The following is a 27,951-nucleotide window of genomic DNA, read 5'->3' as shown; positions in this document are numbered from 1 at the left end:
AGACCAGTTAGGTCAATACATCGGATTCTTTGGCTCTTTGAAATAGTGCAGCAACGCAGTTACCTAGAAACTCCACGATATTCACCAGGAAAAGAAACCTGCCAGCTCCTGGAAGAGTTCGTTACGCGGCCTTGGAATTGCACTCGTGTTTGCCGCTGTTCTGCTGTAGGTCTCAAGCAGGGCTAGAGCAGAATTGTTAGAACCTCCATGTAGCTCCATGCTGGGAGGTTGGCAAACAGGGTGGGTGTTTGCCAGTATGTTGGCACAGCCCACTTCGCTCCTGGGAACAGTTTTCCCAGAAAATGAGCAGTGACACTGGAGCAGGGAAATGGAGCCAAAACCTGAGCGGTGCTGAGCAGCTGTAGTTCTCATTGGGCCCAGTTACGTTCCTGTGAGTTCAGAGGCGCAGGATCCAACCCATTCACGTCAGTGAGTGGCAGGTGTTCAGTATGTCCTCAGATCTGTCCCTCTGAGGGGTGGATTCTGTGCAGCGTCATTCCCACAGGAAGGGTGGCCCTGCTGCACATAGGGCTTTTGTTGTGTGTCCTCAGGCAGTGCAGATTTTCCATCTCTTCCAGGCACCTCACTGTCTCTGCAGTGGTGACATCTGCTGGGTTAGCACTTACTGCTTGTACCTGAAATGGGAACTCCCCTAGGAGTGAGAACAGCCCACCTCTAGGTGCCCAGGCCCTCCAGGCTTGGGCGTTGCTGCAGTAGATGCGATTAACAGCACTGCTGCTTCTCATTATGTCTAGGTCCATCTGGTCACTTGTTCTGCTTTTTTGAGCTCTGCAAACAAAGCCGAATTCCTGGATTTGGGATACGTAAGTACATTCCAAGACCGGAACGCACACTAGCAGCTGGCTTCCACAAAACACCAGGGAGGTCCAGAGCCACGTCTCACCAGGAAGCAAGGGATGAGTGAGCTGAGTACAGAAATTACCCAGCCTTTTGCCCCAAATTCACTGACCTACTTGAGGTGGGAAAAAACTCTTGGTTCACTGGTTCATACTTTGGGGGTTATTTTCTCACTCTCTGCACTTTGGTGTCAGCTGAGCCAGGAAGCAGAAATGCAGCGAAGTCAGGAGCCAGCACCTGTCTATGCCAGGCTTCCCAGCCAGAGAGACTCAAAGCGCAGACACATGCACCCGTCACTACACCCAGGCCCTGGAACATTTACTTAACCCCCTCAAAGACCTTTTGTGGAGCTGAGCAAAATGCCCTTCACCATCCACCTTGTAGCTTCACAAGTGCTCTTGGGTGCCCACAGGAAGATGTGGGCTCCTGGCATGTCTGAAAGCTTGGCCAGTATTGGGAAGCATGTCCAGGACTGTGGCAAAAAGGCGTGGAGCTGAGCAGAGCTGAAAGCTGTAACACAATATTCTGCTTAATTTCAGCAACTGATGGAGAGGCTCCAGAAAATAGTTAAACTTCCACATCGCTTGAGACCTACACAGACGAGCAAGGTAAATCCTTTCCTCACAACTCACAGGCTCCATCATCTCGAGTCCCACATTCGGGAATTTAATACAACCCTCTCATGTCGGTTTTGGGGCCCTGTCCTTAACCTGCCTTCAGTTCACCTCCAAATGTCCAAGATACCAGAGTTACTGCTGCTGATACTTCCCAATCTCCATGCTGCCTGAAGTCCACAGCACTTTCAGCATGCCCATCATCTTACACAAACAGCTTGACAGCAGAATCGCTGCCCAAGGGATAACCCAAGACAGCACACGTTAGACTGGATGGTTATTTGCTGTTCTCAAAGCATGTTTCATTCTTCCTTGTATAGAGAAAACTCCTCCCCCAGCAAGCAAAGGATGGAATGGGCTGGTTTTCAGACAGAACATAGTGTCCTATACTGACTAGTTCACAGGCTGTCTCTGTCTTGAAGCCCACTGCATTTTATGGTATCTGACCACTGAAGGAACAGAATCCAGCTGGGTATGCCTGCCTACCAGATGTTCTAAGCTGTCTACTTTTGGCCCCCTGCAGATAAACACCGAGTACAGGGCTGAGTTTGCCCATTGCTTGGAGCCACTGTTGCTGCTGAATCCACGCCGGTCTGTGGTGGTGAGCGGAGGCGGCATTGGACCAGGGATCAGCAATGGAAACATGTAAGATGCTCAATTTCTCAGCTACATCCTCAGGGAGGGAGAGGAAAATGACAGTATTCATAAGCCTCTGAGATTTAGAATAAGATTTGGAGGGTAAATACTAATTTAGGATTTATGTGCTGGAAAGAAAGTAGCAATTCTAACCTGTGGCTCACACAAAATGCAGATAAGCCAAAAGGTGCCCAGGTGGCTGTTTAGCTCAGCACTGGTGGTGAATCCTGGCCAGAAGAGAGTGGTCAATGTCCCTGGGATGCTACAGTTGAGCTTCTGCTCTGCTGTCTCTCAGGAGTGAATCCTGGCCGTTTGTGTCATATCTAATTTCACCTATGCCCATCACCATGGCATCTGAGCACCTTACTAAAACAGCCAGTGGAATCCAGCACCACTTTCTCCATGATGGGCAAGCACGGAGGTCTGGAGAAGCATCACTAAGCACTGGTACTTTGGGGCTGGAAATCTCACAGGAACATGTCAGAGCAGGGATGGAGGCAGGAAGTGAGTTGTCTAAACATTTCAGGGAGTTTTCTTTCAATTAAACCTAATTTAAAGTTATCCCTACACACTAAAGGAGATCTACCTTCACCCAGGACTCTGACAATGCAATTTACCAGAGAAACAACAATGTAAAGTTGTATTTTCAAAGGACTGAGCAGTCCTGTACACGTCTGAACATATACTTAGAGGTAGAATCTGTCATCAACATACTCCAGATTAAACGGTGGAAGAAACTGGAATGCCGGGTATTGGAGTCAGTTTGCTGGGCTATTTGGGATAGATTTTAAACACTCAGACATCCTGTATCATTCTTCCAGCTGCCGCCTTGATTTCAGGATGAAAGGAGTCTGGTCAGAAATACAGACACTGCCGTGTAGCAGTCAGGGTGCTTTCCAGGAGTAAGTGCACCTTCGCTGGCCAGCTCCAGCGAACAGTAAGGCTAGTGGTGCCAGCTGGTGCAGTTCTTCCAAAATCACCCAGACGTTCTGGGGACCGGCGCTAAAGGTGCCTTGTAGTAGTTGTCTTTTGAAGAGATTGGTATGGGATGTATTTGTACATGGGGTAAATCTCTCTCTCTCACTAAGTCACAGTCCTTCCACGTTCAGGGAGCAGCGACTGATAAGACTCACAGGGAGCAGCCTCCTTCCACTGTGCCTTCGTGGGTTGGTTTGGAATATTTGATTTGTTAAATTTTGAAAAATCACCCCCCCCCCGACGATCACCCATGCACAGAACGACTGGATAATCAATACGTGACCCTGAAAGAGCCAAACAGCCTACAGAGTAGAAAGCCACCATAGTACATCAAATACAAAGCCGAGAGAGGGGCAGCATGCCAAGCAAATTTCAGACTGTTGTGACTGCTGAATTACCATTCAAACGCACCAGTTTTATTCCTACACTGCCATTAAGGGACCAGCACATCTTTGAGGTTCGTGCTCCTGAAAGGAACAGCCGACCAGCAAGAGTTTGAAGCAGGTGTGTTGTGAGCAAGCATTGTGCAAATTTCCCATGCCTGGCTCTGCCAGAGTACCTGACTCCTGACCTGCAGCACCCCTGGCCCACAGGCAGCTTTTTAATTTAAAACCCAGCCCAGTGGATTGGTCTGAAATGCTCTGATGCTTCCTCGTAGCTCCACCTTTCCAGTGAGCTGCCCTTGACTTTGTCATGATGAGAGGTGTCCGAGGGACAATACGTAACAGCTGTGCTGATTAATGTCAGGAATAGGCACAGTGGCTTGAACTGGCAATTCCTGGAAACCAGGGTTTGGAGCACAAGGGGAACTGCATGTCTGTGTTTTGCAGGAGATATTGTCTGGCCAGATACGATGGACTCAGAAGCTGGTTTCATCCTTATTGCTAAGCAAGGGGTATGGGCTGAAGCAGGTCAACAGAAAAGTGATTAGTTTAACAGCAGCTTTCATGAAAAACTGTCAGAAATTCCTCCACATACACACCACCTTTTCCTTGCAAGCACTGGCAAGTGACATAAGACAGGAGTACTTGTGGCACCTTAGAGACTAACAAATTTGAGCATAAGCTTTCGTGGGCTACAGCTCACTTCATCGGATGCATAGAATGAAGCATATAGTAAGGAGATATAGATACATACAGAACATGAAAAGGTGGACTTAGCCATACCAACTCTCAGAGGCTAATTAATTAAGATGAGCTATTATCAGCAGGAGAAAAAACCTTTTGTAGTGATAATCAAGATGGCCCATTTCAGACAGTTAACAAGAGGTGTGAGGATACTTAACATGAGGAAATAGATTCAATGTAATGACTCGGACAGCATTTATCCATTCACGATCAATGCCATCCATAGCATATGGATAAATCCCACTATGTTACAATTGCCAAAGTCTGGGAGGAACGCAATGTGTTCCCAAGAATTTCCTCCATTATAATAATCACTGACAAAGTAGGACCCTTCCCTGTTCTAATCTATACAAACTGTGAGCCCAGCACTATTGATTTCAGACCGTAACTGGTGCCAGTTGTGGGGTGCAACAAATCCTTTGGAACAACTGAAAGGACTTTCATTGTAACTAGTGGAGGACGAGGAAACAGCGGCTGATGTGTATAGCTATCCTGCATGATAATATCAATCCCCTCTTATCCAAAGCTTTCACTGTTCCTTAATCACTTCTTGGAACCCCGCTGTCCCCATTTCACAGCTGCAGAACTGAGGCACAGAGAGGGGAAGTGACCCAAAAAGGTCACCCAGAGTACATTGCTAAGCCAGCTTTAGAGGCCAGTCCTCCTGGCTCTGCTGTGCTCCAGCTGCAAGAGTACTCTGCCTCCCAGCTAAAGAAGTATCCTGCCTACCTGGCAATCACATCACCATACAGATATTCATTTGGGAGACCCCGTACGGCACTCGTGAAGTGCTGCCATTGCCACTAACACAAACAACAAGGGCCATGCCTTGAGAAACTAGCAACAATACTTGTTTGGTTCTTGGCAGCTCAGGGACTGCAGATGCCCCTGCAGTTACTGACAAGGTGCCATTAATGTCTCACAGGGAGTCACGTCTCATAGCATCCGCCTCTGTGCAAGTCTCTGGAGGACTTTCCTCTCTCTGCCTAGAGTTAGCTTGAGCACAGACAAAACCCCTCCCATTGCACCAAGTCACTGCATGCCCTGTGGTTAACAGGGGCATCAGGCTGCGATGCAAAAAGATTGCTACTATGGCCACCAAACTTCCTCCAGCCTGCTTGTGCTGCACCTTGTCCACCTTTGAAACGCAGGTGATCCTACTGGCCCACCTCCCAGGGCTGTGGGAAGGTGGGCTTGCACAGCACTGTGAAGATGGGAAGACCCAGGCTGTTCTCTGTGCTCTTGACAGTAACTTGCTCACTCACCTGGTTGATTAGCTGCTCTGGGGCTGTCCCGGGAGCAAGCTGTCAGGTCCCATCTCTGCCCTCTGCCCACTGCCAACACCAGCCCATGTAACACTCCAAACAAGCTGCCTGCCTTTCAGCCTGGCTCACCTGAGTGACTGGTTTCAGCTGAGGCCCCCCAGAGAAGCCTGTTGGTCTGCCACTATTTTTATCAGAATTTCAAAGAACTCTCCAGGGCACAGTTCCTTTGCACTGGATATATTTAGGCCAATTGATGTCACAGGCAGCCTAGGCCGCTCCACTCTGCTCCAGCTGCTCGCCCTGCAAACAGGACAGAGTTTCTTATTGTGAAATGGGGATCACTGCTTGTTTCCAAGTGGATTTTACAGTTCAAGGAAACTAATCATTGCACTGGGGACTTCAGAGCACCTTTTCCTTGTCAAAGGTACATTTCAGCTGCATATAATGGGCTGCCTTTTGCAAGACTTGGATTCTAAGGGGAAGTGGGGAGCTGGACAATAGGAATCCAGTAAGAGCTGCAGAGTGGGTGTCCGGCTGCCTCCTCTGATCAGTGAGCACTGATTCTAGCATGAGACTTGATTTGTTACATAATGCATGGAACTGTGGTAGCAGCTCTTGGGTGTAGGGCTGTGTGGGAAGAGTCTGAATGCAAAGAGTAGCAATACCTTGCTTTATAGGAAGTACTTCCTATTGAAGAGTTTGATTATCATTAGACAACAGAAGAAATGCTAAATCATGCTGTGAGTATATTTTCTGTTTGCTTGTCGAAATATTGCTTCTTTACTACAATGGTTGGCAATTTTCAGCTTCAAATCACTTTACAGTTCAGTGAATTCACGTACTCCCAAGGATATTTTGCAGAAACTTGCATTCCTGTTTCCTTGGATCTAGCTGTCGGAGCCTAATTGCAGCTCCCTCGAAGAGCTGTTTCTCTTGGCCATCAAAAGAGGCCAATAAATGCAGTCTGTGCATGCAGCAAGACGTTTTCAGTGTAACTAATACAGGGATTCTGTACCAAGACTCTTCTAGGGGATCAAGAAACAGGGTTTTGTGACTGATATTTTCGTCAATAGGTCGGATGAGACAAACAGACACTTGATACAACACAAGAGAATCCATACCTAAGGAGGTGTTTCTGATTGTCATTCTGGGTTGAGATTGGTTCTCATTGGGTGTTTCTGCCACTTTGTATTCATGCTCTGCACAGCCTCAGACACACCTCCAGGGTCTAGAACAATTCTTCAGTTACTGGCTTTATGACGACCACACTTTTTATTTAAAAGTTACAGACTGATTCAAAAGAAATCAGATAGAAATGATGTATAGAACTTATTTATAGCATTGGAACAGAAACTCTGGATACTACGGGATCATGTTCATTCTACTGTACTGGGGTTTCTTTGCAGGGACCATTATTACCCAGTATAGACTCTCCAGGCAGTTTCCATGATTGTAAATCTCCATCAGTTGAACAGGGACTAGAACAAGAAGGTATTAGATGAAGCGTTAGCTGGGTGGAGTGCCCACTCTGCCTAGTGCTGTAACTGCATGATAGGGACAGGATCCAGGCCTGGGTTTTTTTTAAATAAAACACATTGTACTGGGATTGGCACTGGTGCGGTTACCTCCTTAGTGGTGGTGGTTTTGCTGCTTTCCTGTCATAATTCCTAACACAGAATGTGACCTATCCCCCACAGACAGAGCATGGGCAATGAGCTTCCCCAGAGAGATTGTGAGAAATGAAACTTGAAATCTGATTTTCTAGCCCACACGATATGCCTTTATAAATACAGTTAATGTGAGAGTAAAATAGAGCTGATAGGGCAGGAATTCTTCCCCCTTTGGCCTCTTCTCTAACGACTGCTGTATCTTTCTCGGCAAAGGGCAGCTGTGATCTTAGATTCTTTTCCTTGCCTGGCGGAAGGAAGGAGTGACACTGTCATATAGAACGATGACATGCTAGCCTTGTCCTGCACTAAAGAAAGCTCTCTCAAGGAGGAGGAGCTGGTTTCTCTTTGGCACACTAACTAAAATATGTCCAAAGAAGCTATTGCCTGGCTTGCACCACAGACTGGACACAGAAGTCAGACTGGTCAGAGGATGCTTATTTCACACTATCAGCCAGATGGAGGCACTTTCTAGTTTGCTTCTGCTAAATGGCAATTTCAGAGACAGCGGCTGATTTGATGGCACTGCTTATCTATGTTTTAAAAACTCACGCTCTCTGCTTAAGGCTCTCGGGTGGTCAGTGCTCCAAGACGCTGATAGTGCCTGGCTGTTCCCCTTCCTGCGATAAGATGTCCATCACAGGCTCCATAGTTCGAAAGCCAACCATGCATCGTTACATCAGCACCAAGGTCCTGCTGGCCGAAGGAGGGGAGACGCCCTTCACTGAGCACTGTCGCAACTATGAGAACATGTATCGGGTAAGTACATGGAAGAGGGCAGATATATTACACAGCCTGATTTCACTACTGACCATGGGACTGCTGTCCCTAGTTGAGGGGGTTTTCCTTACCTGACAGGATCAGTGCCCAGAGATGGAAGAAAAACGTGGGGTAACTCCTGTAATGATGCAGGGCAGGCATGAACCAGGGAGTGGAGGCCAAGAGAGATGGTGAAGGTGGACAGAATGCTGAACTGGTTCTCCAATTAACTGTTCTCTTCCTTCACTCCTATAGTTCATTCATGTCGCTTTCTTCATCATGTGGAAAAGTTAGAAACTTTGGGCCAAACCCAGCCGTGCTGTGAAGCCGCACTCACTTGCACAATCCTACCAAGACATTTTTGGGTGTGTCATTGTCACTGTATTTAGGATTCAAATGGTCATTTGCAAGTGCCAGTGGAATGGTGATGGATAAGGACATCCGTGCCAGCCATGGGAACTTACAAGGGAAAGTCAGGGGAGTTGGTTCTAGTTCTCTTCCTAGAAAACTTACAGAGCTAAATCTGTTTAGCTTAACAGAGAGACAGTTAAGGGGTGATTTGATTACAGTGTGAAAGTACCTACAGGAGGAACAAATATTTAATAGGTTCTTCAATCTAGCAGAGAAAGGATAATGGTCTAATGACTGAAACTTGAAGCTGGACAAATTCAGACGGGAAATAAGGCATAATTTTTTAACAGAATAATTAGCCATTGAAACAATTGACCAAGGGTTGTGGCAGATTCTCTATCGCTGATCATTTCTAAATGAAGACTGGATGTTTTACTGAAAGCTTTGCGCTAAGAATTAGGTTGGGGAAGTTCTAGGACGCATGTTATACAGGAGGTCAGACAGGAGTATTACCGTGCTCGCTTCTGGCTTTGGAATCTCTGAAGTCCATTGGCCTAGAAGAGTTTATCTGCACCATATGTAACTGCCAGGCCTTCTGTCCCTTCAGCAGGGACCTAATCACAAAAAATCATATGTCTGTGGTAAAATAGTGCTTCCACAGGAGGAAATAGCAGTAGCAAGGAAATCAAAAGACACTGGATTTTACAGGTACCTTCCTCTTCTTTAACCAAACCTGTTGCCATCTATCTCCTCAGGATGAAAGGAAAACTCCACAGCAACTCACCCCCTTTCATATTTCTAATGCAGGCCCTGCAAACAGAGATTCAGAACCTGAAGGATCAGGTACAGGAGCTGCATCGTGACCTCACAAAGCATCACTCCCTCATCAAGACAGAGATCATGAGTGAGATCCTACAGAAATCCCTCCAGATGGATGTGCAGATTGCCTCGGAGTATTCGTCTGTGGAAATGATGCGGAGCATGTTTGAAGAGGTATGTTTCCTGCAGTTGATGTTCTAGCACCTGTGCCACCAGCTCTAAAGAGCAGCTTCCCCTACATGGCAGTGCACAGCACTAGTGATGAGTCATGCCAATGCCAAGCCCAGGGAGAGAACATGGAGCATCTCGGAGTAGGACGGACGCATAAATGGCAGGCATCAGAGGTTGTTCTAGCAGAGCTGGCTCCTTGCAGAACATTTGCTCATTTCTACCCTGTTCCTTTAAATCAACAGAAAATAGCGATGGACAGTTGGGCACAGCAGGCTTTGTCCCCTCGATGGAAGGTAGAAGGGAGATAACAGACAAGGTGGGGTGAAATGAGATGATACTGGAATCCTTAGGCTCAGTCCAGTGCTAGAGATCTTCGTTAGCCAAGATTTTTCTACTTCTGCCAGACAAAGACATCTGCTTTGCGGTCTGGACCGGAGGCTATATGATGTGCTGAGAGCAATATTGTGTTCTGAGGCAAGTGAGGCTGGTTACATTGGAGGCATAGCCTGATCCCTGTGTACCCAGCTGGCAGGTAGGTTTGGATCCCGAGTAAGAGTGTGGTCGGTAGGAAATAGCACTCGTGAGTACTGGATGCAGAGGCTTCCCCAGGAGACTTGCTCTGGAAAGTCACCAGCCTTTTTCTTGTTTTGCAAAGGCTCCACTCAGGCTATGGCTACACTACAGCTTAAGTCGACATAAATTATGTGGCTCAGGGGTGTAAATTAGCCACCCCCGCATGACATAACTTTTGCCGAATTAAGCACCGGTATAAACAGCGCTATGTTGCTGGAAAGCTTCTCCTGCCGCTCGCAGGGGCTGGAGTAATTAAACCAGTGGGACAGCTCTCTCCCATCGGCTTAGAGCGGCTACACTAGGGAGCTTACAGGGGTGCAGCTATCGCTACAATAGCCTGAGTCACTAGAATAATTAAAAGGGCCAGAGTCTTGGTCAGTATTAAAGGGGCTGCTGCTGCTGCAGTATTTGCACATTGTTAGCTGTGGAGTGGATTGCTCTGCCAGCCTGGAATGATGGGAGAGAAACAGGCTCAGCAAACATTCCTTGGAAAGGATACTTCAGTCCTTTATTGCAACATGCTGTCCAGCTCACTATTTTTGTTTCAGATTTGGGAGGAAACATATCAGAGGGTGGCAAATGAGCAGGAAATTTATGAAGGTATTTGTGACAGTTCTGTCCACTAACCCACTGATTCCATGTGGTGAGATGTTCTTCCCCAACTCACGGTCTCTGTTTAACATGCACTTGCTAAGTGGTGACAGCAGTTACAGTGCTAACTTAGAATGTGTCCTGACCACACACAGACGAGTTTAAAGGGGAAGTTTCAAACATGAGAAGGAGCTGCTAAATTGCTCCTCTGCTGCTCTCCACTCCAAGGGCTTCCAGCATTGGAATCCCACACCAAGGCCATGCTTCACTCAGAGGACTCAGCCTCGCTTCCCACACATGCGGATCCCTCTACCTCTCCTCCCCAGCCCTGCTGTCTTCCATCTACTACACCTCCCATTCCATGCTGGTGGGCGAAGCAAGAATGGTCCAGCTCAGCAAAACCTCCTCCTCTACCCATCCCGAGCAGATTGTTAGAGAAGGTAAATCAGGCTGGGTAACTGTCAAGCAAATCCCCACCCAGTAGCTCAGAGAGGTGCTAACACAGTTTCAAACACACTGCCCAGGAAGCAGCAAGAGAACAGGAAACAAAAACTAGAAAAACGCACATAATTCAAAAAATTAAAATGTCAGCCTAGAGAAAACCTGAAAAACAGAGTCTGGAGGGAAATCTGGATATTCAGAGATTGAAGTATCTAACAAGCATAGCAGCTTTGCAAATCTCTCCCACAGATGGCTGGTTAATTGCAGCATAAAGAGATGGCAGCCTCTGGTGCTTCAGTTGGTTGTGGTTTACAGCACCTGTCCTGGGCTTAGCAGAAAAGTTTATAAGCATGTAACAAGGCCCCTCAGAGACTTAATTGATCAGAGGACATGCTGGATGACTTCATAAAAACTCCTAGGACATTCATGAAAAAACACCCTCTGAAAGCTAAGAGTCAGGACAAAAGCCCCAATTTCTGAAAGACAGTGAATTACTGGGTCCTGTTACAGTGTGTTCCCTTTCCATGCAGCACAGTTACATGACCTGTTGCAGCTGAAACAAGAAAACAGCTACCTGACAACCATCACTAAACAGATTGCCCCCTATGTCCGCTCCATAGCGAAGGTGAAGGAACGGCTGGAGCCCAGGTAAGACAGCACAGAGCCATTTCCCCAAGAGGAGAGGCTTTGGGGGTCTTTGAGATGGATTCATGCCTCTCAGTCCAGACTCCAGTAGACTTAGCCACATTTCAAAAACACAACCAGTGCTCTTGCTGGCACTCAGCAGGGACACCATGGAGACCTAGCTGTCAGACAAGTGAGCTCATTTCTTCAGTGGCATGTTGATACTGTATCTGTTATGTGGACGGAAAACTTGCAGTTCTAATGCTGCTCATGTCCTGTTACAAATACAGCGGACCATCAAAACCACTGCAGCTCACTCTGCTTTTTATCTCACTTTAGACTACAAGAACCCAGGGAACTGAAGGATGACCAGACAGAGAACCTGCTCAAAATTTACGATGACAGCACAGCGACCAGCGACACACACAGGTAGAGGATGGGGTGGAATGGTTAGAATGCTGATGGCTCATCTGAATACTTGATACCAAAATAAGTCAAACCACTGACAAATTAGCAAGTCATTTCATTTTCCATGTAAAACTGTCAGCTAAAATACTGAAGTTAGGAAATGCAACTGGAAGACTCCATAAAACCCTAGGTGCTGCAGGTAGGGTTAGGCACTGCCGGGGGCACACACTGAACAATGTGGCCATTAACAATTGCCATGCACTTTGCAACAAAGGTAGGGTTCATGGGAAGGGAGAGGAGGGGGGTTTAGCTAGACTGTATCCTGGCTAAATTCCAGCTCAAGCAGTTTACTTGCTGATCCCACCCCCACAGTTCATCACCTTCCCTAAATTTGTTTCGCTAAGTTTCAAAGCTACAAAAAAACAGAACTCAGTATTCAATTACAAGAGAAAGGGGAAGAAAAATACATCTACAGTAATCTTTAAACCAAGAGTTTGTTTCTAAAGACTGTCTCTAAGGTCTTAGACACTGCAGCTGAAGAAACGGGTGCTAAAGAGAATCCCGAGTTACAGAACCCTGAGATACTAGTGTGTAAATACACTAATTGTTCGAAACATTTGGTGGCAAGAACAAGGAAGGGGATTCATACCCTACATGAATGAGGAAAGTAACATATCCAAAGATCCTGTCATCCACCTCTGCATTGCCACAACTGAGGGAAAATGTGGGGAAGAGATGGAACGGAGCCCACTAAAAGCACATTGCAGTGCTGCCTTTAAATGCCAGCAGCAATTGCACTTCACCTCAGAGGAGAGTGTAGAGCAGCAGCAGCAGGTGACAGTCCCTTGAGTATCTTTGATGTACCTCAGAGGAGCATAGTGAGGTTTCCTCCATTATTTGTGAAACTCCCTGCAGTCCTGGCAGTAGCCAGGTGTGAAGTGTTAACGGCTGGGGTTAAGCATCTGATGAAGTGCGTTTTAGTCCACGAAAGCTTATGCCCAAATAAATTTGTTAATCTCTAAGATGCCACAAGGACTTTTTTTTTCTTAAGAGAACTACTGTAACTGGAGCCTGGTTTAATCAGTGAAGTGACCTAATTAAGGATGAATCTCACTCATCCCATGCAGACTTGCAGCATTTTACATACTGCATGAACAGGAACTTACTTTGAGATATTTTATTTAAAAAAAAAGTTCATGTGATTTGTGCTGTTGCAATTTTGCTACACAGACTCAATACAGCAAATGTGGAAAGTATAAGAATAAAACTATTACACAGCAACTATTGCCCATGCCAGCAGTAGACTGCCTAGAATCTCTCTTCTAAATAAGAGTTTGCTAATAAAATATTCAGGCCAGCTGACAATTAGATCTTTTTGTGATTTAGCTAAGGTGCCTCTTCTGCTCTAGGAACGACTTGACAAGAAGCATGGAAGACAACAGGGAGCCCAAAGTGGACAACCAAATGCTGAACATTGTCACTGAGGATCCCCTACTGAAAGACACTTACAAAACCAAACAGAAAGGTGGGACAGAGAGTCCCAGCCAGAAAGATTTTACAACTTAGGCAAGGCAGAGTGCCAAGGAGCTGCACTGCTTTGCATTTCATATATACAGACAAGACTTAAATAGAAGTTTCTCGAGTACAGTTATGGTTGAGTCAGGCTGGTATTACAGAGGATCTATCCATTGAAATAGACTTGACCAGACAGGCAGGACCAGCATTTCCAAATTTAGTTTGATGAAATTGAGTCTTGAAATGCAGACTAAGGCTTCACCAATTCAGTGAATCTAAATACTGTTCTCATTACATTATCAGATGGTTTTTAATCAGTTATGGTCTGATTTCCCAGACCAATTTCTTTGGCTGTTTGTATTTTCAACCGGGTTATATTGTATTTTTCTGTATCAGTAAATTCAAACCTCTATTCAGCAGAGAAGTCCAGTATCTCCCAAGTCAGAACTCTTCAGTGGGCCCCCATCAGGTCAGTAACTTGTTATTGGAATGGGTCTCCTTTCTCCTTCATGTGGAAACTTTGAAAAAACAAATACTGATACTATTTCACACCTGAAATCCCTTACCTCAGCTGCTCAAAGCTAACTGTAAGCTCTTGGTCGTGAACCTAGAAACATGGAGTGGTATAAGCCTAATTTTGACATTGTGCTATCAATTTATTTTAAATGCATGAAAACAGCTAGCTCTATGTAAGTTTTATTCCCACTACCCCTAGTCCCTGCCCCAACAACTTATTTAAAAGCCTAGCTAAGTAAACAATGCATTCTTTATTAAAAGTGGAATGTAGCTATTTCCTCAAACAGAAAGTCACCCTGCATAGCCTTGAAGCTGGGTTTTGGGGCGGTTTATGGTTTTGAGGCGGTTTATGGTTTTGGGGCGGTTTTTTTGGCAAGGAATTGTTTTTAAACACTTCTGCACTTTAGTGTAATGAGATCAGTAGGACAATGTTTTCTTGAGGTTTTTATGCTGTAGATTGTTCAGAAGCCTTGTTTTCCATACGAGATGTACACAGCTTTGTATATTAAAAATCTGAAAAAATAAAATATCAGTTCTTGATACTTCATGCAAGTTGTTAATCTAGCATGACTACAGCCACCAGGGAATTCTCGGCAGGCCAGACTGCATGGCACAACAACCCTCTCACCAGCAGACTTCTCAGGAGATAAATGTCCTTCTGATAAGTTTCAAAGAGAATGTAAGGGAAACATAGTCACCACACCTTTTCAGGTTATTTTAACCAATCATAGTTTTATTTAATAAATGGAAAGAATTCTCAACATCCGCAAAAGAAAAGAGCCTTTAAATATCTGTAATGAACATTTCTTCATGAAGAAAAAGGGTAGCATTACTCCATTCATTTAATACACAGTTGGTCTCAGCAGGCCCAAATAGATTGTGAAGTGATTCTAGTAAACAGTTTTTTTCAGCACAAACAGACTTCAAACATCTTGTGATATAACAAGGTAACAATCTCCTATTGCAACAGGAATGTTGAGGTGTTTTCAAGGCAGGATATGACTTCCTCCTCATATCCCAATCCAATGACAAATTACCAAATAAAATAAAGACAGTGAGATCAGAGGCTACTCCAGGCAGTAAAAAAGTGCAATAGATGGACAGTTACTCTGTGCCATTATTTGAAAGTTGTATTCTGACCGTCAAAGAACATTTACTCTGTGCTACAAGCAGAATATGAAAGTCAAGGAACCAGGGCAAAGTAAATTCCTAAAGTTGTAACATGTTTACAAAAAACAACAGTTTTAGGAATTAGTTGTTTACAGAGTGACGACGTTATTTTTTGTCTGACATTAGAATAAATACTCTGTGTTCTTGCTAACCCCTCACCTCCAACTTACATTATTAATAATCAAGTTTCCTTTTTACAGTTTATGCTAATCACTCTGTCCTTCAAAAACCTTTGCACAATAAAAATGGAGAGGTCAGTTTCACTTTCTGGTTCTCCTGCACTAGGTTAAAATTGCAAATTTTAAACTGCACACACTGCAGGGGATAGCTTAAATAGAAGCTAAGTAGGTGACTTGGAACACTTCTGCGACCTACTGAACACATACAAGTTCTAAATTTTTGGCCTGAACAACGTGATAGTGCCTTTTACCCTTGTTAGTAAATAAGGGTCAGTGAGCCAGCAATCCGATTGGTTGACAAGTTTAATTTGGTAGACTGCTTTAAAATACATAGAATTTTATGTAGCCTGTATCTCTTATTAGTGGTTAAGATGTTTTCCCCAGCTGCATAAATACTGTTTGTAGTAGTGAGTTGAAGTCCTTTCACACAGGACTTCATAAGTTAATTGCTAACATGAGACTGTGCGAACCTACCATGGGCCAGAATGAAGTTCTTATTCACTTGGTACAGAACTAGAAGTTGTTCATTGATAGAGTCTGATTTTTTTAAAGACTCTGTGCTGCAGCATGTGCCAAAGGGTCCATTTTGATTAATAAATAAATGGAAAACCCAATTTGAACTAAAGGGTGATCTTCATTTCTTTGTGAATTCTGACTCACCTTTCCTGTGGGAATGGGGGCTGCAGCAATCATTCCAGATATTTACACCACAGGATGAAGTACTAAGATCCCACACCTCCAGAAGTGGAACATTAGCACTATGTACATTGACTTGGGGCAAACTTTTCAAAAACATCCACACCTCATTTTCAAAAAGTGATTTAGGTGTTTGAAAGTTTTGCCATTGGTCAAGAAGTGTGAAGATTATCCTTCTGACTCAGCAAACCTTGGGATGAACCTACACGCCCTGCACAAATCTGATTTTTGTGCAAGTTCTTGTTAATTGTAAATTTCACCCAGACAATAACTTTGGGGCATTGCCACTATATTAAAATAAATTTCAGGAAGGCCATTGAAGAAAGTGCTTTTACTGACCACTGCATCAACCAAGTAAATCATTTGCTGTGCCTATTCATATTCTTGCTGACAGACATAATCTAAAGAAAATGCATTCTCACTGTGACAACATGCATCCTACAAAGGGCTTATTCAACAGAACCTGAGGCTTGGTGGGTGCTAGTCAGAACCTCCAGCTACACAGATGAGAAAGGTCTTCTTCCAACATAGCTACAGATGTTACATTTGGGTGTTGACTCAGAACATGTAGATATATCCCAAACCCAAAGGGTAACTGTAGTATCTAGGCACCAGAACTGATGTCCTCAATGACAGAGGCATTAAAAATACCCATGATACTTTGCATATTCACATGTTATCCCAGGCAAGTGAAATGATGTGAAGCATACCATTTATGGAGAGTCAAAACAAAGACAATAATCCTTCCAAACAAGTGCCAATAAAAGAATAAGACTTATTTAACTGATACCCGTCCATCAAACTAAGTTATCTAAATAGTTTAACATGGTAAATTTTAGCAGCTAGGAGCTAATATGCAATCCACAAGTTCAGAGCCCACTGTCTCAGTTTTACACTGAAGCAATTGCTAGATCATTTGCTTTCTGGCACAAAAACTGACAAAGGAATGAAAGTCTCACTGTGAACAACGACTGTTCACACAAGCGGAAAGACCCATGAAATCTAGCCAACTTTCCTGCTGATAAAGTTGTCCAGCAGTTGTAGACATATACAGAAGTCTGTGGTGAACAGAGGATTTTTCTTCCCCTAACGAGGGCCCTCAAACAGCAGTGTGAGAAAGATAATGTGAGCTCAAGCCTCTGACAATAAGACTAGAGTAGTAACGCTGCATAAAATGTTTAGGGTTAGAGATATTTGACCTACATATTGTCTCACATAGCAAACAACTAAGCAAGTAGTTTCTCACTGTATTGCTCTAACAGTTTGACCTAATAAGATTTATTCATGTAATAAACCAAGTCCCTAGAATATTTTTTCACTACCTGGCAAAACCCCATACTCCAGAGCACTTTTTAAGTTTACTCTGCTGGGTCATTCTGTGAACAGTGTGTAATTTCTCTGCCCTTGATTCAGGTGAATTCTAATTAGCCCATACATGCTAGGTACTATTTCCATGTCTATACTACAAGCTAGTGGTATGATTCCCCTGTTCACATACACATATGAATGGTAGCTTGATGAGTGCTACTGCAAGGACAAATAGCCGTGTAGTCACGAGCAACGCGGAGTACATGCTGACCAGTTCCAGGCAGGTTTGTACTTGGGATGGCTCAGCCATGCCTCCATTGCTGCTACTCGTGCTACCGCAGCTCCACAGCTATTTATACTTGCACTAGCTCTCGTAGAGCAACCGCTAGTATGTGTACACCAGCAAGGGAAATTACACCACCAGCTACAGTGCGATGCTTTTCAACGTTCAGTGTCAAAGTGCTTTACAAAGAAGGTCAGTATCATTAGCAGTAGTAGATTTAGTTATGAAACATTTATACAATGGAAAAATTCATACAAGAAACATCTTAATAAAATAAGTGCAGTTAAGAATCGTTGTTTGTATTAAGATTTTAACTGGTTTGAGATTTCTTCTGAGGTATGTTGGCTACAGACAGATAGCAAAATTTATAACTCTCTTTCAGAAGTACATTGGAGGCACTTCTATTGCAAAGGAAAAGCAATCTGAACAGGAATCAAGTCCTTACAAATAATTATGCAGAGGAAAGACAACATTAACCAAATACAGCCCTGCTGAAGTTTCATATCTTTTTCTTCAAGCAACAAATATATTCAGTAGGAGAGTTAATGTAACAGTGGGTATTTGAACTGAAATTCAATGCAGCAGGTGCCCTGGAATTTGAAGGCATAACTTGGGTAGGAAAAGGCTTTTACATGATGGAAGAGAGAAGAGATTAACAATTTGTCCCTACATCCCTTCCTATGCGGTCTACAGGAATTTGACTTCCAACGTGTTTGGTACATGCCTCATTTTAATATCAAAGTGTGTTCCCAGTGGTATTTCAATTGTAAACTTAAGCATTCCAAACTACTGATATAGTCATCAGCACCACAAAAGAACTTTACTGAATTACAACCCAACAGAAGTTGGCAACATCTTTAAAAAAGCAGCTTCTGCTCTACTTCCTGAACTATGTTATAGCACCTTAATGAAAGGAATACTTCAAGCCAAGCCATTACTTGCCAGCATACAATTCTCATTCCAGCAAGAAAGTCTATCTAGAATCAAGGAAACAGTGAACTTCTTTGGTATATAGTAACAAAAAATAAATTATACCACAAAATCTGAATACAAATAATTTCTAGAATGGGGAATATTTAGAATATCAGTTAATCAGAAAAATATTTCCCTGCATTAGCATATTTTCTGGAAGTGTTTCTCGTACAGATGAAACATCCAAGACACATTCTAGAACCAGGCAAGGATCTTACTACCTAAGGCCTACTGCAAGTCTGCCTGCTATTGTTTTCTCTGCATTTCACAAAAACAGGAACAAACTTGTAATTTCTCTGAATTAAACTTATTTTCATGAGTGAACTAGGAGTAGAGAAAGAGCTATCAACTAAAGTTATTTAAATAGGATACAATGCAGCATGATTTTGAAGACTGTTTTACAGAAGCAAGTTTACCATTTGACAGGACAGACTCTTGCCATGAGGACTACGGAAAAATGACAAAATGATGAAACTTAAGTTCATGGCACTAGGTAACTGATGAACACAACAACTGAGTTAAGTTTTCAGTCTGAGCTTTCATGGTGTTTAATGAAAGATTATTTGTGATTTAAGAAAGTTTGAATATTGAAAGAGCCCCCTATTAACATTATATTAGGACACAGTGCTTTGTGCTGCACTGCCAGTCTTTCAGGTAAGCATATCCCCAAAACGGTATGTAAATTCATGCATTTAAAAGACAGAAATAAAGGGGCGAGGTTCTGAATGCCCTCCAAGCAGGATATTATCACACTGACTTCAGTGGGAGTTCCACATACTGCAGACTTGTGGAGTCAGGTCCAGAGAGGTTAAAGCTGTGCTGTTTAGCTTTTTTACGGGCAAAAAGCTTTAATTTTGAAGTTTCACCATAGAAATATGATCTTCCAACCAGCAACCTTCTAGTGCAATGGTTGTTACTAGGAAGTGCATAGCTCGTTCTTCAACAGAATCTGTTAACACGTTTCAATACAACTCAGCTGTTGTCAGTAGAGTGAGCCATCTTTTCACCAGCATTATGCTTCATTTTAGGATCACTATAGATTAAATAATCCAGAAGGATCCCTCTATGCATCTAGGAAGGACGCCTATCTTGACTGACTTTCTAGTTTATATGCAAGGTGTTCCAGCTGCCTAGCCTTTAATGAGTTTCCAATGGATGATCGGTAAACAAAGACTGGCTACTCCTAAGCGTGTCACGATATAGTGCTATGCATAGTTCCTTTCCATATGATGCCTGGAGCTGGATGTTCGCTATGGGAGTCTGATTTTTCATGTGTTACAGTTCCACTTTAACTCCCTTGATAAAAGGCAGACCTGATGGCACTCTCTTTTTATACTCCAGGTACTCCGCTCCAAAGAAGTGAATTAACGTAAATTCCTCCTCTTCTATTCGCTCTCTGAAGAATCTCCAAGATGCTAAAGTGTAGCCAACAACACAGACAGGATTACAGAGTAAGACCTGTAAGAGGACACAAGTGGTTACAGTCCAATTCAGCCTTGCAAAACTCTCTTCACCCCAAGAAAGATTTTGGTTGGTTGTTTGAAAAACAAGTGAAGTTTTATTAGTTGTCCACCAAGTGTATATCTGCAGTAAGGCTTAAAAAGGTTCCCATTCTCCAAAAACAATTTTTTAGAATTTTCTTCTTGATAAGAATCATATCTCTGCATTCTAGACCAAGTATGACAAATTAGTTCTGATGAAGAAAGAGCACCAACATTTCTTTCTAATGTAATACCAGACCCAAAGAGTGTGCTGCTGCTAAGAGAATTCAGGCTTCTGAGGCTTATGCATATCTGGCTTTGCATATTTACAGTTCTTCTTTAAAAGATAACAAACACCATCACCGCTCATACAACTACAAGGTTTATATATCTGATACTCTAGGTTTGTTATAATCTAATATACTGACATTTTAAAGTTACAAGTTACTTGTAGCTGGTTTCAAGTATTTGACCTGGGTTTTATGTACACTAAACAAGTTAATTTTACTTGTCAGTCCTGTACAATACTAATATTCAATAAGAATAAGGCAAGTCTGATGGCTTACTGGAAGACACTTTGGAAGTAAAGATGAAAGGGAGGTCTGGACACACCCTGGAAGCTTTAAGGTCCAATGACTAGCAGCAGATCACACCTTGAACCTCTGAAAGTGTTCCAGCTCAAACCCACGCTCCACTGCCTTTGCTTATTTCATATAGAAAATTAAGGAGATATAGTCTTTCTAAACATCACACATGAAGGAGAGTTCAGAGGCCAGCAGTTTCATGACTCACAGCTAAAGGTACGCTGGTGGAAGATAGAACGTGTCAAAATCCATACCAGGGACTCCTACAGTTGATCATTTGCTAAATAAATTAGGTACAGGCTCTGGGCAGCATTAAGAAAACCTAGAAGAAGATCAAGATAGCTAAGTGTATTTTATACAATACCTGTGTTCCAATACTCCAGTAAAACCATCCCACGTAAGACGGGTGCCGGAACCACCCATATACCCCACTTGTCACCAAAGTATGAGTATCCGATTTCTCATTCTGAACAATATGGTTGAAGTTGGAGCCAGCTGTGAGCATGGCAGCTTTCCTCAGACAATCCCCAAAGATCACCATCAATAACCCTACTGTACTGAGCCAGGTGATTTGCTTCATTTCTGCAAGTGAATAAGTACTGGTCACAACATGTTTTAAAAGTTCACTCTTTTACTGAAGGTAAAAAAGAACATTTAGGGTTAGAGGTCTAGGGTAAGGAGAGAGCATCTTCAAAATTCATTAACCTAACCCGATGTATCCATATCAAAGCCCTGAAGTTGTTATATACTATCCCTCAAGACACTGGTGTGCATGCTCTTGTTGTTTTAAGACAGTATATAACAAATGCAGTGTGTGTATAATTTTAGTCTATAAAAATTAAACAAAACATTTGAAGAGAAATCTGATCACTATTTTCTCTTCACCAGCTATACTGACAAGGCAGCAATGTGCCTTAACTCGTCCTGGTGAATCTAAATGCAAAGGCAGAGTGGTCAGAACACACAGCTACAAAGAGAATCTAACCCTGGCACTGACCACTGTCTTCTTGTTTCACAAGTTGGATGGGGTTAAATTGATGTGCTCAGTCTTTAGAGAAAAGCAAATGCACTCTATCAGACTTTCCCTACCAATATCCAACCCTCTCTGGTCCGATATAGGATACTGGCACTGGGGAAGCCATAAATACTTCTCCCATTCCAGAAAACTGGTTTAAAAAATTGTGTCTAAAAAGACAAAGAATCCCAAAATAACTGATAATTGTTGGTAACATGAATCTTGCTCGAGCCCTAACAAAATCCAGTCAGCAACATATCTCCTCTTCAAACTCTTTTTAGCAGAATGCCAAACATTCACTGGTATTCCAGATTGCCTAAAATCTATCCTCAATTTCAAGAGTCAACACAGCATGCAAAGTGTTTGGGAATAAGATAACTGTCAGTATATGCTCATCAAATCTCCTCTCCTTTAGACACCCTGACACAGAATAACTAGATGTGACTAATCAAGCTTAACAGTGTAAGTGCCAGGTTTCATCCTTTACCATGCTTTATTAGAATCCCTCATAAAATGTATTTAAATACCAACACACTGAGCCATACCTATACACAAGGCATGAAAATGCTGGTGCTGTTTAAGTCAGTGGCAGAAAACCCATTAACTTCAGCAGGGTCAGGACTTCACCTGATATATGCATGAGAATAATTTAATCCTAGGAATTTCTCTTCCTTTATGAATTGCTTAAAATGTGCTGCCTATGCAGTCCCCTCATGTGAAATACAGCCTATATTTACGCACGGGCAATTGCTATTCTCTTTAAAAACTTACCCAGAAACTTCAAATACAGCTACTGACCTGGATAAATGATTTTTTCAACTGCGAATTCTATCCAAGAAGAGAGAGCAGCTAGAGTATACTCAAAACTGTGGTTTAGGAGGAAAGAGTCCAAGGACAAACTTCTGGGATTATTGATCGCTGTCATCAAATACTCAGAATAATGGAACAGTGACAAGGAACACATATACCTAGAAAAGAAAAAAAAAAACCGAATTTAAGCTGTACTTAATGTATTTTAGAAGTCCAGTTATGTTTTGCTGTGTTTATTTCTGGAATCCTATGTTTTGAAATCCATGGTACTCTGTTGACTGTTCACAGCAGCATAACTAGAATTCTGCAACTCTTATTCTCTGCTATTTATTCAAGTATGTTAAGAATAAACACATCATTTGTATAAGGTTATGTAGACATATATATTAAAAACAAAACTTAAGACTTTCATTTAGGAGGGATTGCATGCTTCAAGGGATTGATAACACAATTATATCTAATGCAAGTCAAGCAGGTAGAGACTGTAATAATTCTACAATGCCAACCAATCGTGCAATGCCAGGGGTATCAACTAGATAACCAAATATTAATTTTTTCCATCTCTAATTACTAGCAATAAGATACCAAACCTCTCACCTCCTGGCATTGGTTTGACTGCATATATTTCACTTGCAGTACACCTCACCCTTCCCTGGGAGGAACATTGCTGCAAAGGCCAGGAGGGGAAGTCGAGGTGCATGGCCCATTCAATCTGTGGCTGTCTCCTCAGACCAAAGACCAGTGGCAATTATGCAGGTTTTCTGAGGCAGTCCCCTGCCTGACACGAACAGGACTGAGACCGGCCATGCGGCTCAGCACAGGTCTCCACACGGCAACCGTGTTCAGACACTACTGACCTCAGCTGCACACGGGGCTCCCTCGCCCCACCCTTCACGCAGCATTTTCTTACCAGCCGAAGTGCTTCCATGAGGATTGTCCAAAACTCAGCAGCAAACCGCACCCGCAGGCAAAGCCCAAGAAGCAGGCCCGGATCGCGATCTGCAGCGGAACATCAAACACAAACAGCTGTTCCTCTCCCGCTCCAGCGCAGGGGCACCCGGGCCGCCCACAACCGGCCTCACTGGCCGGGAGCAGAGGGAGCCGCTCCGGCCTTTCTGGGCAGCCCCCGCGCGCCCACAGCGAGACCCGCCCCGCCCCGCCCCTGGCTTCAAAAGTCAGCAGCTCCGGGTGAGAACAATGAGAAGTCTCTCCTCCCCTCCCCCACTGAGAACAATGCAGAATTAAATTAACCCCTGTAGCATTGCCTGTGGACAAGTCTGCAGCAAGCAAGCAGCTGGGCCAAAGGAGGCTCCATCCTGCTGGTCTAGCGAGCTCCAGCAGTGGCCCTCAGCTGCGCTTGCTTCAGGGCACAGTCCGACTCCAGGCTGAGATGGGCCCTGTTGAAACAGAGGGGTGACTTCCAGGCACCCTGACCCCACAGCAGGGCGGTGCAGGCAGGGAGCCAGAGAGGTCAGTGCTGCAGGTGGGGCAGCCCAGGGAGGCTAGCTGGGGAGGTCAGCTTAGAAGTGGAGTGCTTCTCTAACTCTCACTGTTCACCGCGAAACTTGCGATACTTAGTGGTTTTCTTCAAGCCCCAGCTCCTGGAGGCATGTGAGAATCTTGGCTTTCTTTTCTTTTCTAACATGATGTGTTAGCCCTCTCAGCTGCAGAGAAGAGCAGGAAAACAGGGCTCCAAACGTCTCAGATCTTAGGAGGCAAATGAAAAAGAACCTGATTTTTAAGCCAACCTCCTGATTTGGGGGACAGGTAATGAATTTTGAGGGCCTGTCAGTGCCAGCCCTGCTGCATTCAATCTAAGCCCCCTCAGAGGAGAGTTGCTGGTTGCCAGCCAGACCCATTTTATGGCTGTAAATCCAGCGCTTCATTGCCCACCCCTCTGCCTGACCCCGTCCGATAGAGATTTCTGCATGGGCTCATGCTGCCTCTCAGTGGAAGGTGCGCCGGGGCCAAAGCGAGCGGGGAGAGCGGGGCTTTTGCTGGAGCTCCGGCCGGGAGAGCGGGAAAAGCTCCGGCCGGAGAAGCGGGGCTTGCTGGAGCTTCCGCCGGGAGAGCGGGCTTTGCGGGGTTTGCCGCGCTCCGGCCGGAGAGTGGGGCTTGCTGGAGCTCCGGCCGGGAGAGCGGGGCTTGCGGGCTTTGCTCCGGCCGGGAGAGCGGGAGAGCAGGGCTTTAAGCTCCGCCGGGAGAGCGGGGCTTTAATGGCTTGAGAAGCTGCATGTATGTATTTCAGTACAGACTTTGGCCTTTTACTGTTTTACACAGGGGTTGAAGAAAGGGACAAAAACAGATATCATGCTAACCTGATTGATTTTGGAGTTCATTTTTTTCCATGAAACTGAAGTACAAGGTATATACAGAAAGAAAGAGAGATTTATAAACAAAGGACATATAGCAGTATGGGATAGCAGGGCTGTAATTTAGTTTCTCTTGTGATGCTAGTTATAAAACACTACCTGCAGTGGTGGTGTTTTTGACATCAGTAGAAAATCTGGATAGAATTATAGCCTTGAAATCAATCTGGGAATAGAATGCAGAAATCTATAAAATCAGACAGAAAACAACCTACAGAGTCTCATTTCAGGAGGGCTCTGTTCCTTAGAACTAATAAATGGTTAGTGTTCAAATACTATGTTTTATCAGACTCCCACCACATACACCTAGTGCACATAATACTAAATTATACACCATTGAGCGGGATCAGTCTCCTGACTCCTCCATCTTATAGAAAGAGAAACAAACCTAGTAATTGATGGAAAAAAAGAAAGAAAATTAAGTTATTTGAAAACAAACAAAATGGGCTATAAAGTTTGTAAAATGTAATAATAAAAAAGTGCATACAGCATCCACCACTGCATCCAAAGAACTGCCCTAGAACAAGGAGGGAAATAATCACCGTACCCCTTCCTGTTTTATGTACTGTATTTTTAATAAAGGATTTCTTGTCTTTTTTATTCACTGTTTATTATTACAGAAACTGTAACATGTACTACAAGTAAAAAATAGGAAACTGCAAATCAATGAAACCACTGCAGGTAACTGCTGGGAGCAATGCTCTTAACTGCAGTGGAAGGCACCCAACATTACTGTTGGCTTTCAGCCTCAAAGTGCTCCTTTAAGGCATCCCTTATCCTTGAAGCACTGTGCTGGGCCTCTCTAGTCGCCCTGCTCTCTGGCTGTTCAAATTCAGCCTCCAGGCGTTGAACCTCGGAGGTCCATTCGTCAATGAAGGTTTCACCCTTCCCTTCACAAAATATTATGGAGGATACAGCACGCGGTTATAATCGCTGGGATGCTGCTTTCCCCCACGTCCAGCTTCCCGTAGAGACTTCTCCATCTCCCTTTAAACGGCCAAAAGCATGCTCCACGGTCATTCTGCACCGGCTCAGCCTGTAGTTGAACCGGTCCTTGCTCATGTCAAGCTTCCCTGTATACGGTTTCATGAGCCAAGGCATTAACGGGTAAGCGGGGTCTCCAAGGATCACAATGGGCATTTCGACGTCCCCCACTGTGATCTTACGGTCTGGGAAAAAAGTCCCTGCCTGCAGCTTCCTGAACAGGCCACTGTTCCGAAAGATGCGTGCATCATGCACCTTTCCAGGCCATCCTGTGTAAATGTCAGTGAAACGCCCACGGTGATCCACAAGCGCCTGGAGAACCATTGAGAAATACCCCTTCCGATTAATGTACTCGGATGTCAGGTGGGGTGGTGCCAGAATAGGAATATGCGTCCCATCTATTGCCCCTCCACAGTTAGGGAAACCCATTTGGGCAAAGCCATCCACAATGTCCTGCACATTCCCCAGAGTCACGGTTCGTCTGAACAGGATGCGATTAATGGCCCTGCAAAACTTGCATCACCACTATTCCAACGGTTGACTTTCCCACTCCAAACTGGTTTGCGACCGAACGATCGGTAGCTGTCTGGAGTTGCCAGCTTCCAGACTGCAATAGCCACCCGCTTCTCCACTGACAGGGCAGCTCTCAGTCTCGTGTCCTTGCGCTGCAGGGTTGGGCGAGCTCAGCACACAGTCCATGAAAGTGGCTTTTCGCATCCTAAAGTTCTGCAGCCACTGCTCGTCATCCCCAGACTTGCAGGACGATGTGATCCCACCACTCAGTACTTGTTTCCCGAGCCCAAAGGTGGCGTTCCACGCTGCAGAGCACGTCCGTTACTGCGACAAGCAATTTAGTGTCAGCAGCGTCAGCAGCATCTATTTCATCATCTGAGCTCTCACTGTCACTTTGGAGCATAAGGAATAGATCAACTGCCAGACGGGATGTGCTGGCAACATTCATCAGCAACATCCTAAGCAGCTCGGGCTCCATTTCTTACTGAAATCACACGCTGCAGAATCACAATGGCACCAAACGGCTGAAAAGGGAAGCGATGCACCACGGGTCGTTGGAACAGGAAGCGGAATGACCCGCACCCTTCCGTCCCTTCCACAACCCCAGCAGCAAATTGGGACGAGGTGCTCTGTGGATAGCTGCCCACAATGCACCACTCACAACAGCGCTGCAACTGGTGCAAGTGTGGACCACTGCAGCACTGGTCGCTGTCAGTGTGGACACACTGCAGCGCTGGCCGTACACAGCTGTACGACCACAGCTGTAACGGCCAGCGCTGCAAAACTGTAAGTGTAGACAAGGCCTTACACTCATTCTGTACAGAACTTCAGTGGAGTCACTGTGGATTCACACAAAGAAGTTACTTGAGATTTGCAGGTGAAATTAGCATTCGGCCCATTGTTTTTCTGAAATGTCTTTGTGACACAGAAGTGCTTTTCTGCCAAACAAGAAGCTGGAATACCACACTGATCTTACTCCAAATTCCTGCTGCAAGAGGGGAGGTCTGTGGAGCTGTAAATGCTGCAGCAGCAGAGCCTGTGGGCCCGGACAGCAATAAATAAAAGCCCTGTGTGTTGACTGGGGTTGTGTCACTTGATTCTGATCGCCCGAATGGCTTGCAACTTGATTCATGTTTTTGTGACCACGTTGTGTCGTGGACACTAGAGGGGGCATGTGCACTAATGCAAGAAGCCCATGACTGCAAAGCAAGTTAGAGAATGTATGTTAGAGTGTGCTGCTGCTGAACTCTTGGAGAGAGCATTGATTTCAGTATCTGCCTCTACATCTTTAATGATTTGAGATCCTAGTTTCTTTTTTTCTGGAAGTTTTTCTGATCACTTTTACATAATATCAACCATTCCATTTATAAACTTTTCCTGATACACTAAGTGATCTTCTACATCAAATCTCTTCTCAGAACAACTACTCTAATTTTAGTGAATGGGTCCTGCTCATGCACAGCGCCTCTGAAAATCAGGCTCAAGGTCTCCAGCTGGGTTCAAACTGAGGTGCTCCAAAGCAGTGGACACTTGAAAATGTCGGTCTTCTGTCCCATGCCAACGGTACCAACCTCCACTCTTCTGTGTGATCATTAACCAGTGAGCTGTGATTTCTCATTTAAACTGTAAACTATTCAAGGCAAGGCGCTTATCGTCTTATAAAGTCATGAATAT

General features: G+C 44.3%; 2 protein-coding genes across 9 annotated transcripts in view; one reads left to right on the top strand and one right to left on the bottom strand.

The window, feature by feature from the left end:
* Window positions 1-14,073, top strand: part of RNF207 (ring finger protein 207) — a 41,562-nt gene extending 27,489 nt beyond the window's left edge. For 3 of the 8 annotated variants that reach the window (XM_075060227.1, XM_075060226.1, XM_032763816.2), the window contains 8 exons: window positions 756-824; window positions 1,398-1,466; window positions 1,996-2,117; window positions 7,712-7,904; window positions 9,063-9,248; window positions 10,367-10,418; window positions 11,381-11,498; window positions 11,814-12,054. In XM_075060227.1, coding sequence (XP_074916328.1) covers window positions 756-824; window positions 1,398-1,466; window positions 1,996-2,117; window positions 7,712-7,904; window positions 9,063-9,248; window positions 10,367-10,418; window positions 11,381-11,498; window positions 11,814-11,907 — 903 coding nt within the window. In that variant the 3' untranslated portion in view covers window positions 11,908-12,054. Of the gene's footprint in view, window positions 1-755; window positions 825-1,397; window positions 1,467-1,995; window positions 2,118-7,711; window positions 7,905-9,062; window positions 9,249-10,366; window positions 10,419-11,380; window positions 11,499-11,813; window positions 12,055-13,291 lie in introns of those variants that run through there. The other 5 variants (XM_032763817.2, XM_075060229.1, XM_075060230.1 and 2 more) reach the window with 4 other exon arrangements.
* A 552-nt stretch (window positions 14,074-14,625) lies between these two features.
* Window positions 14,626-23,447, bottom strand: ICMT (isoprenylcysteine carboxyl methyltransferase). Its single transcript, XM_032763819.2, has 4 exons — window positions 23,322-23,447; window positions 22,400-22,569; window positions 20,951-21,168; window positions 14,626-19,979 (listed from the first exon to the last, which is right to left on the bottom strand). Exons 2-4 carry the CDS (start codon window positions 22,563-22,565, stop codon window positions 19,797-19,799), a joined length of 567 nt encoding a protein of 188 aa, XP_032619710.1. The 5' UTR covers window positions 22,566-22,569; window positions 23,322-23,447; the 3' UTR covers window positions 14,626-19,796.
* Between the last annotated feature and the right edge of the window lie 4,504 nt (window positions 23,448-27,951).

This window comes from Chelonoidis abingdonii, chromosome 23 (genome assembly GCF_003597395.2).
Source record: "Chelonoidis abingdonii isolate Lonesome George chromosome 23, CheloAbing_2.0, whole genome shotgun sequence".
NCBI classification, from domain to species: domain Eukaryota; kingdom Metazoa; phylum Chordata; order Testudines; family Testudinidae; genus Chelonoidis; species Chelonoidis abingdonii.
This window is presented reverse-complemented; position numbering and strand designations above follow the sequence as displayed.

Coding starts and splice junctions, on each gene's coding strand:
- ICMT (XM_032763819.2), bottom strand. CDS start 22,565: ATGTGTTCCTTGTCACTGTTCCATTATTCTGAGTATTTGATGACAGCG. Junction 21,169..22,399: donor TGAAAAAATCATTTATCCAG/GTCAGTAGCTGT, acceptor ATTCACTTGCAG/AAATGAAGCAAATCACCTGG. Junction 19,980..20,950: donor ACTGGAGTATTGGAACACAG/GTATTGTATAAA, acceptor GTCCTCTTACAG/GTCTTACTCTGTAATCCTGT.